This window comes from Cryptomeria japonica, chromosome 1, assembly GCF_030272615.1.
Source record: "Cryptomeria japonica chromosome 1, Sugi_1.0, whole genome shotgun sequence".
In the NCBI taxonomy this organism is placed as follows: domain Eukaryota; kingdom Viridiplantae; phylum Streptophyta; class Pinopsida; order Cupressales; family Cupressaceae; genus Cryptomeria; species Cryptomeria japonica.
In genome coordinates this window covers 263,203,020-263,228,724 of record NC_081405.1, presented here as the reverse complement: position 1 = coordinate 263,228,724, position 25,705 = coordinate 263,203,020, and the positions used below count along the sequence as shown (strand labels likewise).

Genomic DNA, 25,705 nt, shown 5'->3' with positions numbered 1-25,705 from the left:
AAATTTTGAAGAAAATCTAAAGAATCCTTCACCATCCAAAAATGGCACTCAAGTATAGAAGGGCTCAAGTATAGAAGGGGGGCGCCAAACAGACCTCAAGGAGGAATTTCCTCCTTGAGCGTAATTTTCTCCATGACTGCAAAATCCCACCCAAACATGTGCAAGGGTGTGGAGGAATTCTCTCCTCCATGCAAAAATCCTCCACCTGGTATGAATTCTGCCCAAGTTGGAATCATGGCGCCAAAATGGCCCAAGGGAGGAATTGCCCTTCCAAGTTAAACTTCCTGCATGGGGTGGTTTTAGCGCCCAAGACCATGGAGAGAGTGCCAAAGCATAGTGATGGAGGAATTTTCCTCCAAGTCCAAGAGTCCTGCACAACATCAAAATAGCGCTCAAGACCTGAGGAAAAGCGCTAGAATGGGGTGATGGAGGAATTTAATCCCAAACATACTTTTCTTGCAACACATGGATTCAGTGCCCAAGTAAGAAAGTAGAGCACCAGATGAGAGGTATGGAGGAATTTTCCTCCAAGGTTGGAATTCCTCCACCTAGTGAGAAATGCGCTCCAGTCAGAGGATGGGCACCAAACAAGTATGAAGGAGGAATTTCCAAGACAAAGTTAAAATCCTTCACATCAGGGGAAATGCACTCTAAATCAAGGATAGGGCGCCAAAATGAGCTTCAAGAGGAATATTTCTCCTTAAGCAAGAATCCTTCACAACATGAAATTTCCACCCTAAGGCCAGGCATGGGCGCCAGAAAATTCCAAGGTTTCAAAAATTTCTTCCCAAGGATGAAATTGAAAAGAATTCAAAGCAAGGAAAAAAAAAAACTAAAGATTTCAAAATTCCTTCCTCAGGAAGAAGAAATTCGCCAAAGATGAAAAAGTTCCAAGGCACAAGAAAAATTGATCATGTGAGAGAATTTTCTCTCCTGATTTTCAAAGCTCAGAAATGAAAAAAATCCTAAAAAATAGGAAAAGTGATTGATTGATCAAAAATCTCCAAAAAACAATAACTCAAAAACATTAAAAAAAAAACTTCTAGGATAAAAAATTCTCCCTCCAAGAATTTTCTCTCTCCAAAAATCCAAATGGACGGGATTTCTTTCCAAGTGGACAAAATCGACAAAATTCCTTCAGAAAAGGAAAATCTTTCAAAATATCCTTTTTGAATCCGAAATGGAAAGATTTTCACAATCAGTGAGTTGGCAACATGCAAAGGAATATCCCATATTTATGACACAACTTACGAATTTATGGAAATTTCCATTTTGAACTCAACTTTGATAGCGGGACTTGTTTGCATAGCCAGTTGTCAAGGGAACCGTGACGCATTTTCAATGCAATTGCTAAGTTTAACCTCTCACCAACTTAGCAACTTGGTAAGGAAATTCTATTTAAACGATGGATTGGAATTCATTTCTCATGTAGGTTTTTGGAGAAACTTGAAGTTAGAGAGAGGTAGAGAAAAGTCAGAAACAAAGAATTTATTTATTTCTAAGAAGTTCTTGTTCGAAGGTTCTATTTTATTTGAAATTGGGAATTTACATCCTGGAATTCCTCCATCAATTTATTAAATTCCTTATGTTGATTTTAATGTTAATTTGTTTTGTTTTGTAGGAATGGCGGAATCCTGCGGCTACTTCCCGGCAGGCACAGATTAAGAACAAGATAAAAGGATTCCTTCTAGAGTCCAAGATTATTTCAAAGTGGAAGGAAATCAGTGACACCAACTTAGGAACTTTCCAACTGGGAGCATTCCGAAATAGGACTTTTGGAATTGTGGGATGTGCTCCATCAACCCTTTCCATCAAATTTGTAAAAAGCAAAATTGTCTTAGCTACCGATTTCCCTCCAAACATTCAATGCCCAAAGCTGATTTTGGAGTGCGCAAAGCATTATAATCTTGAAAGAATAGCGATTTTGACATGAGATGGCAAGCTTTTGGCTAACATAATGGCTAAAGCTATTGGAGAGACATCTGGGATCCCAACATACCAATCCATGACTTACAGAACCATGGATAGAGTTGCGATGATATATGATGTTGGCATTGAAAGATGTGCAGATATAATTAACAAAGTCTAGATGCAGAAGTCAAGGCCACATATTTCCAAGATACCCAAACAAATCACCAGTTTTGACTTCAAGCAGGAGTATGCTGACCTCGTGATGATGTTAAGTAGGATTATGGGATGTCCACATGCCTTCATGTTCAAAACATGGATGTTTTTCTTCATCAACGAGGTAATGGAAGGCAATGGAATAGTAAATTGGGCAAGATTGATCGGCCATTATGTGCATGAGTAGCTAACGAATTTGAAGGAGAAGTGTACCCAATCTTTTTACATGAGTTCATATGTTATCTATTCACTAGCAAGAAAGAGAAAATTTGATGGCTTGCCAAGAAAGGGACCCATGGGATGTGGACCAGGTCTATTGGAGATTCATGAATGCTATCCACAATTACATCTATACAGCACTACATTGTTCAAGTTAGTCAGCGACACCTTCACCATGCATTTAACCAGATTATTACAAGGTGAACTGCATACAAGGTTGTCGCGGGCAGCCAAAGCGTTGATACAAAAGTACGGAGCCTGGTATATTCAATTTCCAAAGTTTACCTATATTGGGGTCCAAGGATTCTCTTTTCTGACACATAAGTTACCGAGTTACCCGACGGACAAAATGGTGTTGTTCGAGCTCACGTGGACCAGGTCTATTGGAGATTCATGAATGCTATCCACAATTACATCTATACAGCACTACATTGTTCAAGTTAGTCAACGACACCTTCACCATGCATTTAACCAGATTATTACAAGGTGAACTGCATACAAGGTTGTCGCGGGCAGCCAAAGCGCTGATACAAAAGTACGGAGCCTGGTATATTCAATTTCCAAAGTTTACCTATATTGGGGTCCAAGGATTCTCTTTTTTGACACATAAGCTACCGAGTTACCCGACGGACAAAATGGTGTTGTTGGAGCTCACCAGACAGTTGGCCACCTACGACAAAATCCAAAAGAAGAAGAAGCTATCAATCGAATTTCCTATTGTCGTAGGTGATTATATAGAAATGTGTCCATCATTGGCAACAGCTGAGAATTTCGTAGATGAATTGGCATTTTATCACCTGACGTCCCATATGGCTAGATCCTACTTTGATTCGTACAACAAGATAAGGATGGTTGTCGGATTGAAGTTCAAGCACAAATTCCACCTGGAGGACTACTGGGCTAACACCAGGGATGATCTTGAATTCAAAATGATGATGTTCTCCAGGTTGTCCCTTGATATGATCAAATTTTGTGAAATAATTTAGGTGTTGGATCAGGTCAAGGAGGATGGGAATCTAGTTCAACCAGAATTTTAAAATTTGAAGGATAGGTCGATTCAAGCTCCGAATTGGTTGGAACCAGAAATTGATGATCTAGATGTTTTGACTAGACCAGTCCTAAAATATACTAGACATTGGGTTGATCAACACATCGCAAGGCTAACGGCAGGAAATGTTCACCTGAGTTACCAATTGATGGGAATCTTGGATTCCCATAGTGAAGCTATAGAGGGGTCATCACAAGCTTAAACTGAAGAAAGAGAAATTCCACAGGAAGGAGCCGAGCAAAGTAAAGAGAAGAATGTTCCTAAGAAGGCACGAACAAAGAAGAGAAAGGAAGCCCAGTCGGAAGAACCTCAGCAGAAAAGGCCAGGGCTGGAGGAGGCATAGTCGCCAGTTAGTTCCTCTAGTGTGCAAGAAGTACCCTCTATAGCCTTCAAGAGGGCTTTTGACATAGAAAAAACTACAAATAATCAAAACCAATGATTAATCACAAAATTAGCAACATCACCATAACATGGGAGAGTACTGATACTTGTTAATGTGGTTTATGGTAATCTGTATTGAACTTTTACCAAATGCTTGTGCAAGTATTAGTTCACTCGTGTCCACATGTGAGTGAATATATATAGGAAGTTCATTTCTGTACAAACTTAATCGTATTGGATGGCAAGAAAATAACCATACAGAGCTAGCCACAGATGCAGTTACAATTTTTTGTAGTTTGTAAGGAACAAAGAGCATTTACAAAAGATTTCAACATCTAAACAGTTTTGACTTGAGATTGATGTCAATTGTCCACAAAGCCTACCTTATTATTTGTCATGCCCTGCCTAGGGTTAACCCAAATAGAAGCATTAAATAACAGCTAAACCTGAGCATTAGCAACTAGGGCCAACTAGGCCCAGGAAAACAAATAATTATTGGTGGATTGTTCAAAAAGGGCTAACCCAGCTAGGAAGAAAAAAAAAATGTCAACAGTTTTAAGTGGCTGACTAGGTTAGAGAAATAAGCAAGATTCAAATGATAAGGATTCCTTTAAGGCTGACTGAGAATTGGTAAAGGCAGCGCTCAGCCTTGGAAAGGTGTAACCCTTCCCAAGGGAAAGGGATGCTATTGAAGAGGTACAATGGGTTATAAAAGGAAGGAGGAAAAATTCAGATTGCAGAGGGAAAAAAGGATAAGAAGCAGAAAATAATATAAGGCAGCTATTAATGAGTATAAAGCAGGGATCTAGTTTGAAGAGTCAGAAATGACTACTTAAGAAGAATCAAATCTATTTGGAAGGACATCACCCTTACAAAGGGATGCCTCTCTTCTTGGAGGCAAGGAGATATAAGAGGGAGATATAAAAGGACAGAACATGGAAGAACAGCAGAAAGGGAATCAGACCAGAGGAGTTCATCTAAGTAGAGCAGATCTGAAAAACACAAATGGACACTGAGAGGGGGTGAATCAGTGTATTTTAAAACTTTAAGTTCAGTGTGTAGATTCTAAGGATATAATGCAAACATAAACACACATCACATAACACCAGATGTACGAGGAAAACCCAATGTGGGAAAAACCTCGATGAGAATAGTTGTTGGAGTCTACTACTCCAATCCAACCTCACAAGGAATCACTGATTACAATATGTTTCAAGGCACCAACCCAAGGAGCACCAACCCCTGATATTCTAAGCACCAACTCAAGGAGCACCTACTCAAAGGAGTGCCTACTCTTGCTCTGAGCACCCACTCAAAGAAAATACAATAAGATTCAGGTTTACAATGATAAAGCCAGGTTACAAATAAATTTTATAACACTACAGAAATCTCATATCTTGAGAATGACTCTCTCTGTTTCTGAGGATTACACTCTATCAGTTCTCTACAAACAGTTCTTTGTTCTTCTTCTCTGTTCTATACTCTTTTGTCTTCTTTACTTTGCCTCAGCTTTACCTATCTCAAACTACTCTTTGTCCTCAATCTTTTGTTGCTACAACAACCCTCACTACTCTATTTCTGCAACTACTTACACTCTAACTCTTTATGTTTATGCTATTCAACAGTGCACTTCACTTCTGCACATAACATCTCTCACACAATCAACTTCAAGAGATATCTTTTGTTTCACAAAAATCTCTTTCTCATCTACTCCCATCAAATCATATCAGATTTCTCTGCCTACTGTCAGCTCTCTTTTTCAACAAGATCTTATTCTTTGTCTACAAAATGATTTCAGACTGGCTACATTAAATATGTTTCATCTATCTTCAGGTCGATCAGTACAAAGAATACTAAACTTAGTAATCTGAATCTGCCCTTCTTGAATACGGTCTGCAGTAGATTGGATTTCCCTCTTTTGATCGTCCATCTGCATTGAATGACACTGCCTTGTTTTCTGCCCTTTAGGGTTATGTTCGATTCTCTTTCTGTCACAGGGTTGCTATTTTTAGCAAACTTGATATGTACTGCAAATCTGATCCTACCTCTATCAATCATCTCGAGCCCATCAAGCATCTGCAACTCAGTCGCCATTAATGAGATTACTGTCATCTTATCGATCTACCCAGACAGGTTTGACGACTATATGAGATCCACCGTCATCAACTATAGCACATCTGATTTAATCTATCCACCAAGGAGCCAAATGTCCTCATATTCTTCGTCCAGTTTTGATGGTCAAGGTCGGTCAAGATCCATATGGACTATCGGGCTGCACAGATCGGTCAGTTTCCATGTTGTGACTAACCTTCATGTTATGCGGTCTGCAAACATGTTCATAGCTATAGCAATCCCGAAGTCAGCTTCTCAAAGCTCCAACGTTATAGTTATAACTATCGGGTTAACATCTAGCCTCTATTCCGCCTTCAAAATTTATCCCGACAACCATGTGATGTCTTTGATCCCTCTCATCGTCATGAGTTATTCCGATGAAAAATTCACCTCTGATTTCACTTGTCGCCATAGGCTATCCCGAACAGGGAACCTCCAAGCCAAACGACCACATATTGGAATAGGAATAACTATCAGTATAGGAAAATCATGTTAGATCGACAGTATAGGTCATTCCGATAATCATACTATCAACTCACCTTTATCAGCATAGGTATCCCGATACTCAAACTCTACAGTGACAGACTTCATCGGCACAGGTTACTCCGATGAGAACCTCCATCGGAACAGCCAACACTATCAGCTTAGCACATGGACATCCCGCTACTCAAATTCCGCAGTGACAGACTTCATCGGCACAGGTTACTCCGATGAGAACCTCCATCAGAACAGCCAACACTATCAGCTTAACACATGGACATCCCGCTACTCAAAATCCGCAGTGACAGACTTCATCGACACAGGTTACTCCAATGAGAACCTCCATCGGAACAACCAACACTATCGGCTTAGCACATAGACACTATCCCGTTAAACAACCCTATTCCGATGACCCAACATGAACCAGCATCGACATAGTTACTCTGACACCAAACTCCAAAGACGACCTCCATATCGACATATGTTATTCCGATGAACTTACCAAGGAGACCTCTACTTTTTCTTCTGTCGGAATAGTTAACACTATCGGCATAGTAAGAAAGTGTCATTTCGCCTTGAAAAGCTACTCCGATAGGTATACTTGGTCTCCTGGTCAGCATAGCTATTCCGACACAGTGATTGTTGGAGTAGTTAACACTATCGGCATAACACAAACTCATTATGTTGCCTTTGTCAGCTAACCCGATAAGTGGCTCTTACATTGTGATTAGTATTGCTATCCGGATACCATTAACTTGCACAACACTTGATCGGTATTGCTATCCCGATATGATATTTCACTTGCACAACACTTGATAGTCTGCATGATAACTCTGCAACCTGCAACACATGTTTCTCTGTACTCTCCAATCTGCAACTTGCAACACATGTTTCTCTGCACTCTCCAATTTGCAACCTCTCTGGCATCCACTCTGCAACACTTGTTGACATCATTTTGGCATCCCTACAGCACTTGGTTGACATCAGTGACAATAATGCCAACACAGATCAGGACAAGCATCTCCAACCTATACTTCAATCAAGTCTAAGATTCAATATATATAGCAGAAATAATAATTATTGTGGTATGTTGCATGAAGTGATTTTATATATAATTACTCATATATGTTTGATATGTATGCATATTTTATGCAGAATAATTGAGAATTGATGTATGATACTTCACTTATTGATATCAGCATTAATATTTATGCAACATAATGACAATTTTTATTACTCTTTTATATGGACATAGACAATGATGTGGATTCCCCATCTATTTGTTTAAATTCTGCGAACAACCATAATAGGGGAAGTGAGGGAATACAAGGAGGGGAAACAGTTATGAGGTCCTCTTCTAGGCATACCGCCTCATGGTGGAAGACTGGTAGTCCCATGAGGCCAAGGGGGTGCAAGAGGTGCCCCGCCCAAGGGCTTAAAAGGGAAGGATGTTCCGGACACCCTATTGTAGTTTCCCCACAAGCCACCACATGGTTGATTATTGGGTTAAGGAGTCCCGATCATAGGAAGGTGAATAAAGGTGGTATGATAAGAGGGAATGGCTGCAAGACACCTCACTAGGTACACCACTTCATATGGATGGTGGAAGGCCACATGAGGCCAAGAGAGATGGTATATCCAAACTTGGGCCAAGGGTAGAGGATCACTTTAGGCACCCTATCATCCTAGCCCTTTATGGTTGAACTCTATTAATGAATTAGATATATAATATGATTAAGATAATGTCCCTAACCCTTGTAGGAAAGATCTGTTTTATAGATTATGCTTTCAATGATTATCTAACATTATTGTAAGGTCTCAATCAGGATCTATCTTGTTCAACAATTTAAGGGGTAAATGATATCTCTAACTCTATTTCCATTCTTGCTTTACTTGGAATTGTGATTTTAGGGCAAAAACTAGGGCATTTACAAAAGAGGATATTACATAATCCTTTTTTGTTTTATATCTACAAATAAAATATTTTTAGCGAAAAAGATTTATGTAGAACTTTACATGCAAACTTGTCTTTCAAATTGATTAGAACATTGTAAAATGAAAGGGCATAGAATCTATTGCAATGTTAACGATTAGAAGCTGGGTTAGCCAGCCTATCTGCTTGAATTTTAAATAAATAAATAAATTATTAAACAATTGTTATAATGGTGTTGAACCCACGGCAGGACTGAGAGTGGGGGGTGAATCAGTCCAGATATTCAATTGCATAAATTTTGATCTTCAAACTTCAGATCACAAACATATAATCACAGCAATAACAAATCATGAATGTATGAAACACAGCAAACACATGAATACCAAATTTACATGGAAAACCCAATCGAGGAAAAACCACGATGAGAGTCATACTCACAATATAAATAAAATTGATTACAATGTTTTAGGCTCACTACCAAGGAGCAATATGTACCTGAAGAACTTGCAAGGCTAAGGTGCACAACCTTAGGCCAAGATACAATGACTTGCATAGTTGAATCTCACTGCTTCAGGGCAAGATACAAAGAGCTACCAAGAGACTCGCTATCTTCCAATAATTGAAAGAATAGGAGAACTGAAATGAAAAGAATCTTTTGATCATGAAATTGTCCTTGAACCACTGTGTCAAGTGAAAAATATCATGGCAAACACATCTGACATCAACCACTGTCTTAGAGCATTGTCATTAAATATATCATCATCAAAACACTTTACAAACTGACTTTCGGACATCTGCTTGCACATCAATTCACAACTCATACATCCGCACTCCTTAAATACAATTTAGATCATCAAAAACCTAGTTGAGGGTCGGCCAAAGACAAAGTATACAATATTACACAAAATAAGCCACCCATACCAAAAACACCCAAAGCAGTCCACTCCAAGAGATAGAAGAGACCCAAATCCATCACAACACATCCTTCTAAGTCAATTCCAGAAAATCACACATGCTAACACATCATCCAAAGTCGGCACTAAACGTAATGTGTAGATAAACAATAAAACTTAGCAACCAGTTGGCCCAAACATCTTCCAATTGCAAATTGCTTAACATGGATCTCCACACACCACAGTGAGACCCATAACAATATTCTAACTCAACCTCCAATGCATATCCGAACCAAAAAGTATGATCCAAACAAGATAATCCAACCGAACACACTGAAAACAAAACACAACTAAGTATACCAAGCATGGACCAACATAACTCACTTGCAGAACAAAAATACCACCAAAGAATTGAACTAGAAAACTGTATGAACCAAATAAACATGTCCTCAAAACTACAACACTTGATTCACATATCCCGAGGCCACCGAACAAATTCCAAACTAGTCTGACAGACACTCTTACTGTCAAAAGACAACAACAACTAATCCCATCATATGAGCAAACAGAGGACCTATAAACTTGATAGTCCACCACTCACAAAACATTAGCATTATATCCAAATCTGCACATCATACTCTTCACAATCTGGAGGAATTCCAAGCATTCTACCATTGGGGCATTAAGTACTCTTTCCTTCATATTGAACTTGCCACACCTATAACCTTCCTGAGACACTACATACATATTCACCAAGCACTATATAAACATTTGAATGTACACTTCTGATCACCAATTCATATTATCAAAATCAATAGCAGGACATCAAAAACAACACCAAATAGAGAAACTTGCATCAAAACTCAATAGTGACACCAAACAGAGAAACCTGCATCAAACTCATCAGCGATACTAGACAGGGAAACCTACATCAGTACAAGACCATATCCGGACTAGACTCCATCCGAAACAACTTTGACATCAATGACAACACAACTGACAACATTCTCCAAACATTCTCCCAATACAAGTTTGACATCAATGACAACATTCTCCAAGTTTCCAACATTTATTGTTGAACACTACCAAATGCCGAGAGGGGGGTGAATCAGCATATAATAAAACTTCATCAAATTAAATCATACATTCCATTAAGTCTTCAGTGATCATTCATTACACATACATGAAAGTAATTAAAACAGCAAGTACAATCACACAAAAACACCAAGATATTTACATAGAAAACCCAAACTGAGAAAAACCACGGTGAGAATAACACTCACAATATATGTATAAAATTGCTTACAAAGTTTTAGGCCATAGGGCAGGAAGCTCACTGCTTTGGACTTGCAGTATAAGACGCACAACCTTAGGGCAAGATACAAAAGACTTGAACAGCTAAAAATCACTTCTTCTGGGCAAGATACAAAACATTTGTCTGAATACAATAAAGTTAATAGATTGAATTGCAAGATAATAGTATCTACCAATATGTGGATAACTATTCACAGTTTAATACTCATCTAAACCAGCCTTCATTACTGCATTGTACCACATTCAGACCTTTGTATTACTTCACATTCGCTTCGCATATCACACATAGCCTTAAACTCACATCATCTTTTTTTTACTCAATTATTTTGTCCTTTATATATCAGCCAGATCTTCAATATCCTATACAAGATGTAACGTGTATATGCACTATTGGTCCCAAAATGATCTATACATCACATGCGGAAGGCAAAAGAGACGTGAAGATTCAAACCATGTCGGCACAAATATCTCCAAAAAGGGTCTACACACCACACATGACCGCTCGGACCAAAACACATAAGTCAGCTTTACAAGATAAATCATTTTACTCATACCAATCTATTTTAGTCAAGCTTTTAATCCGAACCAAAAATAAGACTTGTAGACCATCACAGAAGAAACATATAGTGCCAAGGAACAAAGATCAACAATCCACAACACCTTTTTAGTACAAGCAAGTCAAGGAATGCAATGCATTCCTCCACAAAATCCTGTAACTGCATTATCCCTGAACATAGACACAAATAACTTCTTACAGTAGAACATCTATCCATCTAAAAATTAGAATATGAAGAGATCGATCTTCATAACCATTCCTCTCTAATCCACACATCTATCTGATACACGTCCAGTACAAGCAAACACCATCAGGCAAATATATTGTTCACCGGAATAGTCACTTGAAGAAGTTATACAATTTCCAGACCAAGCAGAAAGTCACCAATCTTTTGGAAACACAACATACTATCAATATTTGCCATCCAAAGCACCTTCAAATAGTTTCCATACATCCGCTCAATATCTGCACATATTTACACCATCTGTACACAACTCTATAGTTATCAAAGAACTTTCTGACATCTCCTTGTAGCTTCACAAGCCAATATATCCACAAGACGTACACCTTCCACATTCCAGACAAAGACAGAATATCCACATATTCCTGAAAACACCTTATTTCATCATCATAGATATTTACTAGCATACTGCATATAATCTGCAAGACATTCATGCACCTACACCAAATCTGGATCATCCGGACTTTAGAAATAATTACCAAAACTCCGAAACCATCATCAACTTCAAATGTATATCCTAGTAAGTTCATACATATCCAACCACTGTATCAAAACTCAACCAGATCATTTCTGGACCAACATCCGGACCACCAACAAGTTTGACATCCATGACAACATAAACTCAAATGTGCAACAACTTTGAGCCAACCTCATTTTATTTGCAGCAGTTATTTCCACTGGGCAATACTCTTGTTTGTGGCAGTTTTTTTTTCCTTGTAAGGCTGATTTTGGAAGGGACTAATATATATACACATGCTGATTGAAGCTAAGAAATCGAAGAATTTTACTATTACTTGCATTAAATGAATGCTGGAGGAACTCAAACACAAACCTGAGGCACTCAATCATTGGTAGAACGAAATCTCTGCCAATCTCTCCACTCAATTTTCATATTCTCATTTACAGCAGCAAAGCCCTCCATTCAAATCGCATTACATTCTAGGTCTGAGAGATGGATGCAGGCAAGAAAGCTGGGTGGACTTCTGGCCACGGCTTTACTTCCTTTGCTATGTGTCTAAGTCGACCCCAACAAAGCAGTTAAGGCTTCAGTGGAGCAATCGGCACTCAGTACTGAGACTACCATAATCATGGAGGCATAAACAACAGACACATGGTGCATCAAGGCAGAATCTTAAGCTTTCTGCTGTCAAGATTGTCATTTGAAAATCGGTATGTCTGGTTATATTTTAATTTGAACAAAGATAGACTACTGTAACAATTATTTCAGTTATCGGGACCAAAGTGAGCCTACTGTGTGATATACTGTGATTTCTATAAGTCTGATTGAAGTGCTGTCTTCTGGAACGTATTTTGGAATTACTTTGGAAATGCTGTTATAACTTGATTTATTGTCTAGACTCCGCAAGTATTTTGTCTGGCATATTATAGTGGCATCAAAGCCTGGCATTCTGCCAGCCTGTGGATTAACGAGTGACAAGGATCAGAGATACAAGCAGCAAGAAAGGAGGAGGTTGCCATGGGCGATAGAGAAGAGGCAAATCCTCAAGAATTCATTAGAGAGACCAAAGAGTTCCAGACCAGTATGAGGGATACCATGATGGAGATGATGCAACTTTTAAGAAGAATCAACCAGCAACTAAATACTGGAAGACCTATACAGAATGTAGTAGAAGGAATCAGCTTGGGTGGTGAGAAGGCTTCAGCAAATATGAAAACTTTTAGTGCCAAAAATTTTGGAAACCAGGGAGTAGCAAGCAGTGAGGAAGAGCAACCTAACCAGGAAGATGAGATGATAAGGCTTCATGATGACTACAATGCCCCAAGTGTTGCCATACACAGAGACATGACATTCATAGAATGTTATCAGATGAAGACAAGGAATGTGAGGAAAGACATTGTAATGTCGCCTTTTGGAATCTAGCTTTTTCAAGCCCTAGAATAACAATTCAGCTAAGTCTTAAGGGGGTAATTTATACGAACTGTGAAGGAAAAAGCTATGCTTCACATGCATAGAACCATGCATCCAGGGCATAGGTTTTTGAGAAAGGGACAAATACACTATAAAGAGGTAGTCTCTGATGAGGACACAGACGATGAAACATGGGAAGGTGTGAATCCAACTCTGAAGTTGCTTGTGGACGGACAAGCAACATCTGGAATGGGCGGACTGTAATGTTCTAGAAGCTGGGTCAGCCAGCCTATCTGCTTGAATTTTAATTAAAAAAATAAATAAATTATTAATAAATGAAATTATTAAATAATTGTTATAATGGCCCTTTGAGACGACCTTGTTTAATTTGTGGCGGTTATTTCCCCTAGGCCGACTCTTATTTGTGGTGGTATTTTTCTCTTCTAAGGCCAACTTTGGAAGGGACTAGCATATATATACAAGTGCTGATTGAGGCTAAGGCATCCAAGAATTTTAATATTACTTGCATTAAATGAATGCTGGAGGAACTCAGACGCAAACCTGAGGGACTCAATCATTGGTAGGACGAAATCCCTGCCACTCTCTCTGCTCGGTTTTCACATCGTCATTTACTGCACCTAAGCCCTCCATTTGAATCGCATTACATCCCAGGTCTGAGCAGCAATGCAAGCAAGAGAGCTGGGTGGACTTCTAACAATGGGTTTACTTCCTTTGTTGTGTATCTAAGTCAACACCAGCAAAGCAATTAAGGCTTCAGTAAAGCAATTCAGCAATCGGCACTGAGACTGCCATAACCGTTGAGGGATAGACAGTAGAGACGTGGTGCATAAAGGCAGATTGTTAAGCTTTCTTTTGTCAAGATTGTCATTTGTAAAATCAGTATGTCAGGTTATATATCAATTTGAACAAAGATAGACTACTGTAACATTTATTTCGGTTAACAGGACCCAAGTGAGCCTACTGTGTGATATACTGTAATTTCTATAAGTCTAAATGAAGTGCTGTCCTCCGAAACCTGTATTGGAATTCCTTTGGAAATAAGGTTATAACTTGATTTATAGTCTATACTCTGCAAGTATTTTGTCTGGTATATTACATCTATATAAGCCAAATGCATAGAAAAGATGAAGGAGCCGAGATTAGTTTTCAACAGTTCTAAAAACAAACAGTGGATGTGGAAGAACATGATACAAAGATACTACAGCACTCCATGAAAAGAGAAAATATGGAATACAAAGAGAGAAGATCGTTTGCCTTAAAATAAGCATTCAAGCAGAAGTGGATTTTGTAAGAAATAAATTAACAGTTCAGAATAGAAAAACTTGTTATTTTGAAACCCTTATTCAACAAGAGACAGGATTAATAAATGGTCCATGAAAATACCAGGAAAATTCTTTGAAGTTGGGATATAGTGCTTGCAAATTTCAGACTCTGCTGCTTCTTACTTCTAGAAGATGTCTTGCAATGAGGACAGTTCATATAGATTGGCAAGTTCATATTGAGAAGAGAAAATCCTGGACCTTCCCCTTCATTAAGAACTGTGCACAAGAGGTCCCCTTCACATTTCAATTCTGTGTTTGCAAAATTTGGAGGACTAGCGGATTGACCTTGATGACTAAAGATCATCATCTCCCGTGTACCAGTGACCTGTTTTCTAAGGCTTTCAGTGACATTCTGCGTATCTGGTGTGCGCAAATGCTTATGAACTTGCTTCGTTTGCTTTAATGTATGCTGATCAGTCACCTTCTTGGGACCAGTGGAGCTCATGGAATCAGTATATGGAGAACCAAGTTTTTCAAGATGGTCAAGCGATAGAAGAAACCGGTGACCATGGGGACACTCGTGCTCAAATCCAACATAGACAACAACATACTTTTTTCTAATGCTTAGTTGGGGTCTTTCAATTTTATTCATTGGTGTTGGTACCACATTGTCCCCCACAAACAAAACAGATGTATCTTCTCTTTGATCACCAGAGTCGGCAATTTTAAGATTCTTTTCTGAAGCCATGTCAGATTTTAAGACCATCGACTCCAGATCTCCATTCACGCCATGAATCACCTGTTCTTTTCTTTCCTTTGCACCCTTTTGCTTCACGCTCTTCTCTGGACCTGCTGGTGTCTGCCGCTTCAATTGAAGTGGAGGAAAAGCTGAATCTGTACTGTAATTTGACTTAGCAACAACCTCTGCAAATGCTTTTTTCATTTCTGTCACAGGAAATCCTCTGCCAGAGTTCAATTTCAAATCCTCGCCCAGGATTTTCTCTCCAAACTTCCTTTGCTGCCCTTTACTTGCTGTGCGTATTTCAGGAGTAGCATCAGCAGTTATTGAAGATATCTTTTTCTGTTCCTCAACATTAACTGTTTGCACTTTCAAATCCTGAATGACTGGATTAGAATGTACACAGTCTTTCTGCTGAATTTCTTTTGCTACACTTTCCACTGTATCTTGCATGAATGGAATTTTCCATGCAAACAGAAAGTTTTCATTGGTACAAAATCCACTTTGCAATAAACCTGCAGATATATCATAGTATTTTTCCCCTCCTAGTCGAACTAAGCTCCATGCTGAACCCCCAACAGGATTTCCACTTTCACAATTTGGTATGGCAAATGATGGAAGAAGGTCCTCGCAGTTGGGAAAGTGAAAAAATGTCACATTCGCACTTTCAAAATCAAAAGGGTCATCACGCAATCTTCTTGATCGGCCACATGTACAGGCATGAAGAAAAACAAAACCACTTGAGTGTGAATTGACTGGAGATTTCTCAGATTCTAACTCGGAGGAACTTGAGCAAGTCTCGGTCACATCATGTTTTTGGTGTACACATGGCTTTCCAGTCAAGCTAACAGCATCACAAAGTTGTCTCCCACACTTCCAGATTGCCTCACAATCCTCTTTCAGCTTCTGTGGAAAATAATGCACTGCTGGCCCTCTTACCATCATTTGAAAAGCATTTAATGCCTTTTCTAAATGTGCCTTGTGAACAGCTGTTGGGTAACAAGGTGGCAAACCTTTCATATACACCTCCTTGGCAGCTGGAAGTGCTCTTTTGCACCATGTTGCTGAAAACTTCATATCCAATCCTTTTCCACTCTCCAAACACGCAATCACTGTTTCTAAAGTGCTTTGGCCCGTCTGACTTCCCACCTTCCCCATACTTGCAGTTTCTTGAAATTCTTTCTTTTGAAAACTTGTGGACTTTTCAAGGCACCTAGGGGTTGCTCCCTTGTCAAGTATATCCCTAGACTTACAGTCAAACAATGCTTCAAAAAGTAGAAGGCATGCTAACAACCAGTTTGCTAGACTTGGAAGTTCAGGTGGACTGGAGAGAGGTTTGACTGATCCTCCAGAGCCTCCAGCTGCAGCAGATGCCGCAGCAGCTGCAGCTGCAGCAGCAACCATACCAACACCAAGTGAACCACCAGCAGAATTTGATGCTATCCCTCCCCTGCCTCTTAGAAGTTCAGCCTGTCGATAAAGGAAGTCCTTTATGGATTGAACATCTTCACTAATGCCACCATTACTATGATTTTCCAAAAGCAAATTCTCTGAAGCTTCCTTGCCATTTAAAATCTCTTCAAGAATTCTAGTAGCTGCATCTAAGGGTTCACCCTTCTGATTTGCTGATCTGTCTAAAAGCGCCACAGCCCTAGATGCATCAAGAGCAAAGAGGGTTCCACCAATTCCAGCTCCTGATATGGAACTGACACTGCCTGGACCTCTTGGACCCATCCCAGAGCCTGTTGTAGGCCCCCCATCACCACCTCCAGCAATTGTACGGCATTTCTTTATCAAAAATCGTATTTGTGCTTCAAGTGATGACTGTAATTTCTTACGAAATCCGCCTTCCAACTTGTTTGTTGTGCGTGCCAACATAACAACAGGATTTGAAGTTTTTGACTGCAAATTTGATCTTGGAATATGGACTATCCCAGATGACTGTAAACCAGAAGTTCCCTGAGAATGACCCAAAGTAGTTGCCTCTAAAGTGTCCTCCTGGTGTGAAGTCCCATGAGATCCACTCGCTGATCCATCTAAGAAATCATCAAGGAAAACAAAGAGCATGACAGGAGTACACTGCCCTGGAAGTAAGGTAGGGGATGAACCTGACATAAGACTAATGGTAGATGTATGTCGTCCTATTATCCCACCTCTTCCTGGAGAATTACTGGTTGAAGTAGAAATCGTTCTTGAGGTTGGAGTTCTGGCTGATGATGGTGGAGGAAGCAATCCTGGTAAGACATGAATCTTTACAAATGGAGCTAAAGCATGCTTTGCAGCTTGAAGCGTACGAAATGTTTTTAATATCTGGGTATCAAAATGTACTCCTTCATGAATGAAAACAATGATATGGCAGACCTGCACCTCTTCATACAGGTGGTAAATAATGAATATCAATTGAATAACAGAAAAAAAAAATAAAGAGAGAAATTAAAATACTGCCCATGGTTGACCAAAATAGGTCAATGGAACTCAAACATAGAACCACAAAATTTTAACAAATGACCTGATAAATGAAGATGTTGCACCAAATTTCCTCTTGGGGTAATGTCCTATACTGTTCTTAAAATGTAAAATTTCATAGAACACATCTAATCACTAAGACACAGTTTCACTAAATTCCAAGCAATGTGAAATACAAACTCTGTTTTCTTATTCCTCTCAAGGGAATATTTTCTTCTATTGACCACAATACTTATGCACATCAAAACAAAAAACACAATTTTCAACAACTCAATAAGTAACAGCAGCTGTTTATGAACTTCAAAGACAAGAAATGTGTTTCATCGCTAGACACAATTCACTAAATTCCAGACAACAAGAAATACAAACTCTGTTTTCTTATTCCTCCCGAAGGAATACTTTCTTCTATTGACAAAAAAAGCTATGCATGCAAAAACAAAGAGCACATTTTCAACAACTCACTAAATAACAGCAATTGTTTATGAACTTTACAGACAAGAAATGTGTAATTGTCACCATTCTGCTATTTGAGGTGTATCTACCTGTCAAACTTTTTGAAGAAGAAACTTGAAATCTATAAAAAGTATATCAAACACAGCAAACCTAGAACATTCTAGTTCGAGGACTTCAAACTCCTGAATCTGGACCACCACTGGACAGCCAATTGGCTAGCCAACTGCCCAAAACACGTAAGAATATTCATTCAACAAGTATTGAATTCATTTATATCAAAAGATGCATCCTGATTGACACCTTGAGGCTTAAACCATTGATTAATGTGCTGCAAAAATGATCACTGCATTCCTCTGGTACATGCAAGATTAATAGGACAAATTGGGAAATCATGTGCTTTACATACCCACCCAAGTTACGTCAATTACTCATATGCCTGCTTATACACCACAATCATCCCTATCAATCATACCAAAATTTCATAGAGGTGGCTCAAGGGAGAGTAAGATTGCAGACCCTTAACTAAGCTACTTATTTCAAGTACAAAAATGTAAAAATTGTTTGCTATCCTACAACTCCTAGGTGGACTTTTGTGATGAAAACAAAGAGAAAGTCAATCCCCCATTTGTAAGAACAAGGGTCACATATAAGTCATTATATGCTTCAAAAGCTTTGCCAATGGAGAAAGAGGCTATAGGGTGAAAAGCCCAAAGCCATAAATATATTCATCATTCGTTCCCAACTAAAAAATACTTAGAAAAACTTGTGTGCTAAGTCTGGCCTTAAAACAAGAGACGCATTGCATCAAGTTCCTGCCTATAAGTGTTATAGTAGTCATTGTTAGGTAGAGTAGTTGATTATTGTAGTTAGATTAGTCTAGCTAATTGCTCTTTTTTGATGCTTTATATTAGTCACATGGCTTACTAGGTTCAAAATTGCGTGCAAGTAGTCACATTAAAATTAAAAAGTATAGGTGGTCAAGATTATTTGTAGCATCTTGCATCCTTCTTTACAATTCACAACCATGTATCTCAATAAATAGATCGTTCATTCCATATATGAAACATCTTCAAATTAAAAATAATTATTAAAGTAAATTAAGTATAATTATTAAAAAGTTGTTATTAATATCTTTAAATAAAAAAAATAAAGCTAAAAATTATCCTGCGAAAATGCAAATTTCGAAATTCCCTGTGATCAAAACTGCTCCCACGCAGAGCGATGAGGAAGGAGAGTGGCAGGTGGTTCTGGGGAAGAAAGCCAAGAGGTGCTGAAAATCTCAAATGCTCTCTTCGGCTGCAAATATTGCAATTTTAGATAATAAGGGTGGTCCTCTTTTGAGCGGCACCAAATATGCTTGTTTCCCGTCATCTCTCCCCAACTCATCCGGCATTGCCTATTGCTCAGTGAGGAAAGTTTGTGATTATAGAAAGATTCTGAATGGTAGATGGTTAAATTCATTGCAATATGGTTTTCCGCCACCACAGCCAAAATCTCACTGGCAGGCACAACCCTCACAGGAATTTTCTCCCTAATCAATCATTTAAAGAAGATAAAATAGCTTCGCCTCCGGTGGTAGCCATTTCTGGCCAAGTTGTAATATATGATCAACAGCTACACAAGGTGGTCATTAACTTACATTCGAATCTCCTGCATGATTACTGTGATTTCTTTTACAATAAGGGTATTATTGCCTTCTAGAACGGGCAACATCAAATCTTTGATGAAATGAAAGAATGGTGGAAGGAGGAATTCTCCAACCAGGTAAGTATTACTAACCTAGGTTTTAACTGTTTTCTCATTACCTGTGCTAATTTGAACATTAAAAAGGAAATTCTGGAGTGGAAAGTAAAATTGATGGAAGAATATGTCTTTCAATGTTTTGATTGGATGCCGAATTTTAATCCCAAAACTTTCCAACCTAAGAAAGTTGTGAAATGGATAAATATAGGTCCTTTGCCGATAGAATTCCATTGCCCTAAAATTATGGATTTTATAGGTTCGCAATTAGGAGTTTTTTTAGGAGTAGAAGGTTTGTATAATGATTTGGCAAAAGATATAAAGCTCCTTATACAATTTGATTTTGAATCCCCAAATTTGAACCCTATTGAGTTAATTACTGAGAAGGGTAGTTGGTGTATATCTCCCTCACTTTATGAGGGTGAAGTCAACACCTCTGATATCTTCCTTTGTAACCTCCATGGTAGTGAGCAAATCTCTGATAATAACAACTCTGCCTCTAGTTCAGATAGTAGGGGAAAAACGAATTTGAATTCTATTGGATGTCAGTTGTCCTCTAGGGCTCCCACAATGGCAGACAGGGCAATCCGGAGTCGTAGCAAGTCTCAACTGAAGAGTAAGGGTCCAATGTGCCCCCAGAATAATAAGACTTCCTCAATGCGCCCAAATGACAATCCCATTTCATCACCAATTGTGACTTCTCCCACAGTAGGTGAAAATCAATGCCATGTAAATAGCATTGTGGGGTTTTGTAGCACGAGCCGCAGTATTAGCTCCTCTAAGAACAAGGATAAGAGGCCAGTGGTCTCTAACAGCAAATCAGAATTGCAAAAACTGTTGTTAGGAGCGGAGGAATTCAAAGAGGATGTGCAGGAGCAGCTGGAGTTATTGGATCAACATATAGCCCTAGAACTGAAAGTAGTTAATTGCCCAGTTCTGGATGAGATTGGGGATTTTGGTTTAGGGGCTGAGTGCCTCTTTGAACAAATCACGGCTTTGGAAGAGGATGTTGGAGAGGCAGATCTAGAAGGAGATCAACCTTTAGATGGTGATGATGGAGCCATAGGTGGAAGTAAGTTGGGGTTAGGTAATTGTTTAGGAAGCAAGACTAAACCAGATTGTGGTTCGCCCTTGAAGAAGAGAGGAAGGAAATCTATAATTGAACTTAGAAATCTGGATGGAGAAGCAGTAGGACAGGCTAAAATAACCTCGATTCTGAATGCAGAGAAGGGGAAGTACCTTCCCACTCAGCCATAAAGATCATTACGTGGAATGTTAGGGGCTTGAATGCCCCTAACAAGCAACGCATTCTAATGCGTTGTATCCTCACCTCAAAAGCAGAATTAACTTTAGTCCAGGAGACCACGCTTAATCAAACTGAGATTGAAAATTTCCAAAGAAGGTTAGGCTATCTAGAGTGGGAAGAGATACCTACAGAGGGAGCCTCAGGGGGTCTGGGTATCATCTGGGATCCAAGAAGGATTTCTATTAATAATATCTCAAGCAATAAGTTCTGGATGTGTTTCCTTGTCAAACATCTTAGTTGTAATCTGAACTTTATCCTCTTCAATATTTATGGCCCTATACCTACACATGAGAAGTTAATAGTATGGAATGAAATAGGTCAGTTGTTAACATCATATTCGGAGTGGAATTGTTTTTTAGGGGGGGACTTCAATGCCATAGCTGACCTCTCAGAAAAATCGGGGGCACTAAAAAGAGAACCCCAAGCTCTAATAGATTTTAGGAATTGGATAAATTTTCATAATATGATAGACATCAATACTGATAATGGCTCCTTCACCTGGAATAATAGAAGGGTTCAGCAATATTACAGAAAGGTTAGATAGGTTCCTCTTCAAAGGTAATATCCTGGAATTTCATTATCTTCTTAAGGCCTCCATCCTCCCCATTTCAGGCTCAGACCATTTTCCGGTGCAATTAACCATTATAGAGGACTTAAAACCTAAGAGGTGCCCTTTCAAATTTGAGAAAATGTGGATGAAAAACGAATCATTTTTGGAGAATGTCGAAAAATGGTGGAAAGAGGTGGATATTTTGGGATCAAAACTCTATTGTTTTGTAACCAAAATTAAATACATTAAGAGGAAACTTCTTCATTGGAACAAGGACAAGTTTGGTGATATCTTTTCCTCTAAGAAGGATATAGAATCTACCTTGGCCCTTCTGAACGATAAAATCATTAAGGAATGGATCAAGATAGCTTCTTAAAAGAAAAGGAGTTACTCCATTAATATGAAGATATCTTGACTAAGGAGGGAATCTTTTGGAGGCAGAAATCCAAAGCAACATGGATTTCTGAAGGAGATCAAAATACAAAAAAAATTGATGCTACTGCAAAGTTCAGAAATAGGATTAACAAACTCACCCATATTAGGGGCGAATCCGGGGTTATCCTAAATGACCCAGGGGATATTGCAGCAGAAGCGGTATCCTTCTTTCAAAGATTACTTAGTAAAGCGATGTTCTCTGATCTGACAGCTCAATCCAGCCTGCTTAATAACAACCCCAAAATTATTAAAGACAACCAAAACAACCTTTTAAACCGGAAATTCACCAAACAGGAAATAGAAGAGGCCTTATTCCAGCTCCATCCGGATAAGGCCCTTGGTACAGATGGATTTCCTACATGCTTCTTTCAAGCTTGTTGGCACTTCATAGGTGATGAGTTGGTAGAAGCTTTAGAGGGGGCAAGATGCTCAAGCAGATTCCTTAAAGAAATAAATAACACCTTCTTAGTTCTCATTCCCAAAAAGGAGAATGTGGACAGTATGAGTGATCTTAGACCCATATCACTCTGCAACACTATCTATAAGGTCTTCTCTAAGCTACTGGCCAACCTACTTAAACCTTTGCTTTCAATTATCATATCGGAGGAGCAAACTGGTTTTGTTCCGAGTAGATCCATTTTTGATGGAGTCATCATAGCTCAGGAGGCTATCCATTCCATCCAACACAACCATCAGGCCTGTATGCTCAAGAAATTAGATATTAGGAAAGCATATGACATGGTAAACTGGAGATTCCTATGTAAATGCTTAGAGGCTTTTGGTTTTAGCAGAGCTTGGATCAATTTAATTTTTTATAGTATCTCAAGTCCGAAGATCTTAGTTTTAGTTAATGGAGCTCCTGAGGTTTCTTTGAAATTTCGAGGGGTCTGAGGCAAGGGGATCCATTATCTCCCTTCCTCTTTATCATCATGGCGGAGGCCTTAGGAAGGACCATTCAAAAAGCTCAGGAGTTGGGTAACATCTTGGGGATAAAAGTCACCAGCAATCTCCCTCATGTTACCCATCAGCAATTCGCTGACAATACCCTACTATTTGGGGAAAGCAGTCTGGTAGAAGCCAAGAACTTCAAGCTTATTCTAGATTGGTTCTCTAGAGCATCCGGACAAGTGGTCAATAAGGAGAAATCAAACCTGCTCTCTTTTAACACAATTGCTAGAACAGAGAAAGCCATTGCCAAAGTGTTAGGTTTTCAAATAGGATCTTTACCTTGCAAATATTTAGGTCTTCCAATGGATAAGGGACAAAAGTCTACCAACCTTTGGGGACACATCTTATCCAAGCTAGATCAAAAACTCCAAAATTGGAAAGGTAAATGGTTGTCAACGGTAGGTAAGTTATCATGTTACGATCTGTTCTCTGAGCCCTTCCCCAATATCAGATGACTTGTTTTCCTTTTTTGGCGGGTGTTAAAAACAGCTTGATCAAAAACTCAAAACCTTTTTTTGGCAGGGGTTGATTGATAAGAAGAAATTTACGTTAATAGCATGGGATAAGCTATGTCGACCTAAGGAGAAAGGGGGATTAGGGCTCAGAAATCAGGCTTTCCAAAATAAGGCTTTAGGGGCTAAATTAATTTGGAAAATGTATAAGGAACCCCATAGGAGATGGGTGAGAATTTTGTCAAGCAAATATCTGGACTCCAAGGATCCTACTAGCATTTTCAGAACTCTAAACTCGCCTAAAGGCTCGAGAATTTGGAATTTCCTAGTCGGCTGCAGGGATGTTTTTACCCTAGAACTTTCATGGAAGGTTGGGAAAGGTGACCAAGCTTTATTTTGGGAAGATTCGTGGGGTGGTTATCCACCAATACATAAGGTTTTGAATGATCAGAACTTAAAAGATACATTGGAGACAAAGGTTGGTAGATATGTGGCTAACTACATTGTCAGTCATCCGGAGGATCCAATGCTAGGTTGGAGGTGGAAATCTCTAGTTGATTTGGCATTACAAAAAGAGGGAAATAATAAACTCAAGGAAATTTTAGACCAAAGAAAGATAACGCTCGGTAATAAAGATGATACCCTCATTTGGTCCAAGTCCCCTTCTGGAGAATACAAGGTCAAGGATGGGTATAATTTCCTTTGTAACAGACTCTACCCTAACAAAACAGAGTTACCTATTTCCTTATGCTGGGACAAACTATGCCTTCTAAAAGCGAGGCTTTTCTTATGGGCAGCAATGCAGAAAAGAATTTTGACTACGGATTGGTTTTAGAAGTTAGGCTATGCTGGTCCTAGCAGGTGTCCCCTATGCCTCAGTGCTGAAGAATCAGTTGATCATTTGTTACTCAATTGCAATTTCACTAATGTATGTTGGATGAGGTTAATCAACAAACTAAATTGGTTCACAGCTCTCCCCAATCATCTGATAGAACTCTTGTTAGGTTGGCCAACCTACCTTAGGTCGAGTCTTTATGGTTTACTATGGATCATCTCCCCATCGATCCTCTTATGGGACATACGGAAGGAGAGGAATAGGAGAATCTTTAAAGATATGTCTATGCCACCAGAAGAACTTTGGAACAAAGTTGAGGCTTCTATAATCGAAGTCGCTAATTGCAAATTAAATAGTGGGAACTTCAATAACTTTCCATTTACTCCAAGGGATGAGAAAAGTAGGAAAAATTGGCTAGGTCTCATCATCCCCCCCTTTCATGGTTCTGGTGGAAACAAAACTGCATATCTTAGGAAAATTTGCAAGTGATCTCCTCCGGCCAAAGGGTGGTTTAAACTCAACTTTGATGGGGCCTCGAGAGGCAACCCAAGTATTGCAAGGATAGGGGGTATGATTCATTTATGGGATGGATCGGTTGTAGCAAGATTTTCTAAACCTATAGGGATCTCCACGAATAATGAGGCAGAATTAGAGTCACTTACCGAAGGTCTTTTACTCTGCAAAGACTTAGGTATCGAGAGATTGGAAATTGAAGGGGACTCGACATTAACTATCAATGCTTTAAGATCAGGCAAGACACCAAATTGGAGATTGAACAACTTGGTTTTAAGAGCCACGGAGCTTTTAAAACATTTTAAGTATTCCATAGTTAACCACATCTATAGGGAAGGCAATCTGACAGCAGATTCCTTGGCTAATCAAGGAGTTGATGTTATTTGGGAGGAAAGAGTAGGTGTTGGTTAATCTGTCTGTTAGTTTGTAGGGATCTTCTACAGTGGTTCAAATGTAATGTCCTTGAGGTCAATTTATTCATGCGTAGCATTGTTAGATTTCTTTTCTCACCCTTCTCTTTTAGCGATCTTTCAAATAATGGATTCTCATATGTATATGTATATGTATATGTATATGTATATGTATATGTATATTCTTATTTATACATGTATAGATATTAGTCCTTAGTTCTAGCTTTCCCTTCCTTCTTTCTTTAGCTTGCTGCTTCTTATTTTGTGTTTTCAAGATATAATATATACCTATACAGCTTTCTATCTAAGTTTTTAGGCTTTACCCTATTTTGGTTTCACCATTAAATTTCATCTTGAGGTAGAACAGAAGCTAACATTTATGCCTGCCTTTTTTTTGAGTATAC

General features: G+C 38.9%; 1 protein-coding gene across 6 annotated transcripts in view; it reads right to left on the bottom strand.

Moving 5' to 3' along the window:
• Nucleotides 1–25,705, bottom strand: part of LOC131075755 (uncharacterized) — a 102,577-nt gene that overhangs the window by 67,867 nt on the left and 9,005 nt on the right. For all 6 annotated transcript variants that reach the window (XM_059217105.1, XM_058012639.2, XM_058012640.2 and 3 more), the window contains exon 2: nt 14,576–17,554. In XM_059217105.1, coding sequence (XP_059073088.1) covers nt 14,576–17,554 — 2,979 coding nt within the window. The remainder of the gene's footprint in view (nt 1–14,575; nt 17,555–25,705) is intronic.